This window comes from Engraulis encrasicolus, chromosome 17 (genome assembly GCF_034702125.1).
Source record: "Engraulis encrasicolus isolate BLACKSEA-1 chromosome 17, IST_EnEncr_1.0, whole genome shotgun sequence".
NCBI lineage: Eukaryota > Metazoa > Chordata > Actinopteri > Clupeiformes > Engraulidae > Engraulis > Engraulis encrasicolus.
In genome coordinates, this window is record NC_085873.1 from 251,108 (window position 1) to 258,791 (window position 7,684).

General features: G+C 42.0%; 1 protein-coding gene across 1 annotated transcript in view; it reads right to left on the minus strand.

Moving 5' to 3' along the window:
• Positions 1–5,558: 5,558 nt before the first annotated feature.
• Positions 5,559–7,684, minus strand: part of LOC134467585 (piggyBac transposable element-derived protein 4-like) — a 3,882-nt gene continuing 1,756 nt past the window's right edge. The window contains exon 4 of the mRNA XM_063221427.1: positions 5,559–5,720. Within this exon, the coding sequence (XP_063077497.1) occupies positions 5,559–5,720 (162 nt within the window). The remainder of the gene's footprint in view (positions 5,721–7,684) is intronic.

Below are 7,684 nucleotides of genomic sequence, written 5' to 3' on the forward strand. Positions count from 1 at the left end.
TTTTCACAGGATACCGTTTCACGACGACGTCTATAAGCTGTGGCTTGCTGTGTTGCAAATTGATGTAAACACGCCTATCCCCATACTGAAAGAGCAGGATAATCGCGTGTGTAGTGCACATTTTGACCCAGATGACTTCGTCCCTGACAAAGGCCCTAACCCAAGGAAAAAAACACGCCTGAGGAGAGGTGCCATACCAAAAGCCGCGCAACTTGAACCAGAGGTAAGAAATTAGTTTGTTAGAATATTGTGTGGACCTCCACATTACTCCTATCATGTTGAAATGAACGCTGTGTTAGCCAACACGCCGTGTAGCTTTGTATTCTCATAACTACGGTAACAGCCCACTGGCAGACAAGGCCACATGTTATGCTTGGCCCTGAAGGGAATGTTTGAAATGGAACATTTTGCTCTAGTAAAATGTGCTCTTCGAGGGAAATGGTAATTACCGAAACGAGCTCTCAGTCACATTCGGTTTCTCAAGATGCATAACTGAAGACTTTAGATGCAAAATCCTGTAGGCCTATGTGTATTTTCAGAAAATAATCTGAATTCATTTTTATTTAATACATAGCTATCAAAATTGATTATTTTTTTTTATATATGTAATATAACTATATATTATCAAGTACATAAATGTAAACCAAACCAACAACGGGGTTCTTTAAAAATATATAAGTGCACGTCTTCAGAAATAGAGTTTGGGGGTTTTGCATCTGAACTCTGATGTTACAAACCCACTTTTTCCAAAATCACAGAAGTGGGGTCACTCCAGGTTGATTGCATGTGTAGGCTATTGCGGTGTACACCAGAATGTTGATTAAAATGTCCCATGAAAGTAGCCTGGGAGTACCCATGCTGCCTTGCGCATTCTTTTCGAATTGTTGTGATTTAGTATGGCGTTTGCCGCCAGACTACCATGAAAGTGTAATTAATTCCAATCAAATATATGTGTTTTAGGTTTACCCCACGGAAATGGCTGCTGCCCTCCAGTCCACCCCTAAAAAATGCCAAGATCAGCGAAGGTCCGTCGGTTCTTCAGGCCTCACATTTACGCGGTCAAGCCCAGTGCCCACTGTAAAGCCACGAAATAGGCCCTCATCTTCAGGCCTGTACATCGCACGGCCTGCATCATGGCAAGGCCCTAAGGTAAGCAACACATGGTGTTGACAGTATGCCAATTTTCAGATTTCCCTGTGTCACAATATAACTAATATCTATGTTTATTTTATTTATTTATTTTTCTTGTACTTTTCAGGAAAGGATAGACCGTTCTTCTCCCTCTGTATCTACTCACTTGTTGGAACCCGGCAGTGTCACACAATATGTACGTTTCATTTCGTAGGTTGAGGTGGCTAGTGCAACGTTTTTTCAACTAAACCATGCAATGACGCATGATACACCTGTTATGTCTTCAACAGGAAGAAGTTGAGGAAGGTGAATCTGTATGTCATCAACAGGAAGAAGTTGAGGACGGTGAAGCAGGTCTTGCAGACACATCTGTGCATGACATGAGCCTTAGTTTTGGCGAAATAAGCTTAGACCTGGCAGATGAGAGTTTTGTGCCCACTGATGCCACTCCATCCAGCTCGGGATCTGGCTCTTCCACCCCTACTGGCAGCAACTCTGGATGGTCAGGAAGAAAGTGGGTGGTCGACGAGGCTAAACTGATGGAGCTTTTTCAAAGATGCTCTCAGTGCGGCGTTGCCATTGAGGAGAAGCGGATAGCTACACGGGGCAGCCAGATAAGAATTCATTGGAGCTGTTTGAATGGGCACAGCGGGGAATGGGAATCATGCACCGACCAGAGGAAACTGGCCCGCAACAACCTTTTGGTCTGTGCATCCACATTTTTCACTGGAGCCACATACTCCAACATCAGAGAGTGGGCCGAACTCATTAACTTGCAGCTACCCAGTAGAACACAGTTTTACGACATCCAGACAAAGTACCTCATCCCAGTGGTCAACCATGCCTACAAGGGACAACAAGAGAAGATTTTGGAGAGGATTTCCCAACTTTCGGCCTCTGGAAATAAACTGGAACTTTGTGGAGACGCACGATGCGACAGCCCTGGTAAGCTTTGATGCTCATGACTCTGTTTGCCTTTGAAACATATCTCAACTCTGTTGCTTTTCCTCATCCCTGTTGCCACAAGAGGCCACATCTGAGTGCCTGGTTCCTTATAACTATATGCCACTCTTTTTTGCCTAAAACGTCTGATTCTTGTGGACTTTTGTTTTAAACATTGTTGTTAATCTATATTTTGAGCACACCGAGTAACTTGACCTGTATGAACTTGTGCTATACAAATACAGTTATTATTATTGTTACGTAATCATAATACTTAGCATAAGTCATCATATTCACATTTTCTTTTTCTCAAAAAGGCTACAGCTGCAAATACTCTACTTATTCCTTCCAAGATGATGCCACTAAGGAAATTGTCCACTTTGAACTAGTGCAGGTAAATCATTTCAGATGTCTTTGGTGGAATAATAGTAACATTTTCTTTCAATGACAAATATTGGTACATGCTCATTATCTGTGAATTGACACAATTCCATTTTAACTTTGGTACAAGGTCACAGAGGCATCAAGTTCCGTGGCAATGGAGCCAATGGGCTTTCAGAGAGGCCTAAATCACCTTCTTTACCTTGGAGTGGATGTCGGGGTGATTGTGACTGACAGATCGCCATCTATAAGAAAAATGATGCGGGAAAGTTATGCGAACATCCGCCATGAATACGATCCATGGCATGTCAATAAGAGTATGTATCAGATTTCATGTATCTTCACTTTCCACTTGTTTGTTGCCAGTTGTGGCTGGTTTCCTGGAAGCTCATGTTGTATTTGATCTCTTTCTAGGTCTAAAGAAGAAACTGGTGACCATCTCCAATAAGAAGGACAACCGAGAACTGCGTCCATGGGTGAGATCAATCACCCACCACTTGTACTGGGCATGCAGTTCCAGCCATGGTGATGGGCAGGTAACTATTTATGGATCATTAAAAAAAAAACAATGTCTGGAGTAACAATGCACATTGTAAAGTAAGGACAAAGATATTATTAATAGTTTTTCTCAAAACTGTACTCTCAAAAGCATACTCTTCTAATGCAAGGGTGGGGAACCTTTTCCATTTCAGAGGCCGCTTCAAATTCCTCTAAGGGTGGTAAAAGTCCTCTGAGGGCCGTACTATGAAGACAAACCAGGATTTCCCACTGCACTTTAGGCCTATACTGAAGGCAGCCACCTTTTAAAAAATAAAAGCCACCTTTTCTAGGTCCCCTGAATATAACTGAATTGTATTACATATCTAATTTATCAGATTCCTTTACCAAATATATGACATTTCTTGTGAAGCTGCATAACACTAAGATCATATCGGGGGCGTGATAAAACTGCCACACGGGCCGCAAATGGCCCTAAAACCATGTGTTCCCCATACCTGTTCTAATGGTTGTATTTCACATGTTTTCAGGAGTGTGTGAGACGATGGCTGACCATTCTGAACCATATACGTGGGATACACAGATGGGAAGATAATGGACGCGAGTACACCTGCGCTCATCGACCACTGTCTGAGGATGAACAAGAGAAGAAACGGTGGCTTGAACATGATTCCTCCGCTTTTCGTGCCTTCAGAGAGGTGGCCCAGGACAAAAATCTCCTTCGAGACCTGCAGCAGATGGCTCTTTTCAAGCACACTGGTATGCCTTTTTTGAAGTATATATATTTTGTTAATTATTATTATTATTATTTTACACAAACACATTTTTATGTTGTTAAACATTATATATTACACATTATTACTACTACTTAACACTGTATTGTGTTCAGTAACTAGAAAAGGAATTAAACATTATATTATTGCCATGTTTCTTCAAACATCCCACAATTGTTAGAATGTAAGTACACAGTTCCATAAAACTGTCTGCTTTGCTTTGTAAAACATCTGATTTGCTCTCATGTATTGATCAACATGTTTCAATTGATCATGTTTTGTAGGATCTATCGAAGTCTACCATAATGTGATCCTGAAGTATGCACCAAAGAGGCTTCATTTCACTTATGACTCAATGAGAGCCAGAACCCAGTTGGCCATCATGGACCATAACATGAACATTGGCAGGCAACAGGCGACAACACGTGAGGGTAAGGGAAGAGTCTTTGCCTCCAAATATTACTTCTTCACAGTACAATGGTCTGAAAGCGATTAGGCCAAATATTTATGACGGTACAGCCAAAGCTACTGTACCACGTAACTTAGACAAATGCTCACACAGTGTACATTCAGTTCAGTAATAACTTAATATTCATTCACCAAGTGCATTTTAGAACATTGTAAACCGCTATTAAGACCAAGATACTCAAGGTTAAAGATAGCTGTGATGGCCTATTTAAACAATAGGCACGACTGTGATTAAGCAGTGCTGCTTTTGCCAGGCAGCATGCATGCGCACTGTCAGTTTGATGCATTCTGGTTAGAATTTTCTGACCACAATGCATCAAACTGGCAAAGTGTGCATCCGCTCTGCCTGGCAAAAGCAGCACTGCTTCATCACAAGCGTGCCCAATGAGTTACGTTTCCTTTTGTCATTCTGGACAGGAAAACCTCGGTACAAATACGTGTACACCAAGACGACACAGCAGTGGGTTGCCAAGCCAGCCTACGAAGCCACTTCACAGCTGTTCAGGAACGACCTCATGGAGGACGTTCTAACATTGAGGGAATCAAAAAACCTTGCCCCTTGGCCCCGTCCTCCTCCTCGCCAAAGACGTTTACTTCAAAATATAGCACCTGTACCCAGGCCAGACCCAGCTGCGCTAGTGGCACAAAGACTGTCTCGATTTAAGAATCTGTGACCAGAGACTGTGTTTTTCAGAATCTTTTTGCCCCAGTTGGGATTTTTAACATTGTAAATTGCACATATGGTTATTTAGTTGTTTTTTTGTTTAGTTTTGTTTTTCAGTATTGACACAATATGTAAAGCAAAGAGTTGTTTGGTCCAGTGTTGCATACAAAGGACCTTCAGTATCGTTTAAATTGTTTGCATATAATTGTTCTATTCCTTATTTCTAGTTAATGTAATGTTTGATCTACCTCTGTCTTAGCCTCCTCGCCAGAGGCGCCTGCTTGAAAAGATAGCTATACTGTTCAGGAAGCTGTGGCCTGAGAACGTTTTAAACTCTGTTTTATTTGGATTTTTTTACATTGTGCACAAATCGTTTTTCAGTAGATTTGTTTTTTTTTCTCCAGGATTGATATTTTGTATTGTAGGCCTAATACATTTTGCACATAATTACTGTATTCTTTATTTCTAGTTCATGTGTGATCTGATCTACCTCTGATTTAATCAGGCAATTAAAATGTTATTGACTATAATGAAAACAAACAAAATGTGTTGGTTTATAAAAGTCTTATTATTTAAAACATAAACAGGGATATTTTTGTTTTACATTTTCACACCAAAAGAGTTTTCTTTATGACAAACTATTTATACTATTTACAAAGTACAAAAACTTGAAAGTGAGTCAAATGATGCTGGTAGCCTCGTCAGCTTCCTGGAGCCCATGGTAAGTGCCGGTGGGACACGGGTATTGCTTTCGAATGGCGTTTACAACGCAGCTGGGAAGGACCAGTCTCTGACGGCGTCCTAATTGCTGTCCCTGAAGTGCCCACTCCAAGAAGACGCGGTACGCGACCAATCTGCACTGTCTGGGGGTGGGGGTGGAGAGACAAGGAAAGGTGTTTAGCGTTACTTTACATGACCAATGTATTCAAAACAACAGCCATATTAGCAGAGGTGTCAAAAGTAAAAATAAAAAAAGAAACCATTTTCTTCACACACAAGTAACTTATCAGAGTAAACAGTAGCGATCAGCTAACTGCAACGATTGGATCAAGTTTGTAGTGGGTTCTTGATGAGTTTTCAGTGCTTTTTTGAGTAAAAACAAAAACTATCCAATTAGTTACAATGCAGTAAATGGTGTAACAGCTATGTAATGCCATGTGCTACTAGTTTTGTAATTACGCCACAAAAGTACTTTTACTTTCGACACCTCTGTATGTGAGATTACCTACTTTGTGGATAAAGATCCATTTGGTCCCTACGGCGTGGGTCTTTTCTTCCAGTTTACCTTTGGGACGTGGAAAAAAGCCTCCAAAACCCAAAGGTGCAGAAGCGACCTGAAACCTTCTCCCAAGGTAACACACGCAACACCTTCCGTGCGTCCGTGTAGAACGTCCCAGTCTTTGCAACAAAAACATTCCTCTTCGGTGGGCATTTTGTCGCAGCTTTCGCAAGAGCACCACCAGCTACCTGTGGTACGAGGCTGTGTGGCGAGAGAGTCTTGCTGTGCCGCAGCCTCCTCAGCTTGCGCTCTTTCTCCCTCTCTCTCTCTTCTTCTGCAGCGCTCGAGTAATTCTTCCTCGGTATACTCCGGTTCGAACAGATAAGGACGCCCATCAAACTCGTCCTCATAATCTTCGAAATCCTCGTAATCGTCGAAAAAAGCCGTGTTGTCCGCCATTGTCGCTGAAGTCAGCGGTCCTGTGCTTCTTCTCTTCTGTCCCCGAGTTCAGCGTGCGCGTCTTCTTCCGCCAACAATGATGTGACGTCACTGATCAGTGAAAATATTTTTGTTGAAATGTATTTATTTTTTTATTCTATGTCTATTTTTTAATTCTATGTCGTGATATACACATTGATAATTGCATATTTTAAGTGGGCCCAAGAAATGTATTTTGGAAATTAATCAGTCTACTTGTTTCCATCTTCTCAAGGAAGATCAGAAACGCCACTCTTTGGTTTCACGGTGCTTTTCCGGTATCCAAACGCAGAATGCTAGCGCGTTGTTGGCTACAAAACACCCATTGTAAAAAAAAAAAAAAAACAAACAAACCTAAGTACTGTAATATTTTGTCGCTGAAGCTGAAGTCAGTTTTAGACGGTCTCCGACTGCAGTCCAATAACCACGTGATGTATCACATGACCTATTGTTTTGGCTCGGCGATAGACTTATCGCGACTAGAAAAAAAGATGGCGGCGCCCGGCAGAGTCCTCCGAGGCGCAGCCTTCAAAAACGTAATTGTAGTTAAACCAACGGTGCACTATCAAACTTCTCAGTGCCTGGATTTACATGTCAACAACCACCCGACACTACGGGATCAACATTTTAGCAACTTTGAGCCTCGTAAATGGGTGTAAAGTAAAGATTTAGCCCCATGGCTAACACAGGTGCCAGGACCTCCCAACAGAAGCTGCATTTCACCTAGCTCGCGGGGTCCCGACTAGCACTCGGATTTCGGAATGCAGGGGACCTTTGGATGCGAGGTATGAGGCAAACGTCAGCGCTCAGCATCACATATTGACACAACGTAAACCATTTCACACCGGACTACTCCTTTAAGCTCCCTAGGAGGGTGGACCAGAAATATTCTCCTCATTTTTGGTGTTATTGCCATACTGCTAGTATGTCTGTTTAGCTCGGTGTATTGCTGCTGTAACTGCTTGCCTATGATTTGTAGGCTCACTACGCGTCGCAAAAAGGTAGTGAAGCCCCCTCAAATGTACATGTCCGCAGATGCTGATGACACAATTAATTGAGACTTTATGTATCTTTTCATTTGTCCACTCATGGCTGACCAAACCTGGATGGCCAAAAAAGTCTTTTTGGCAT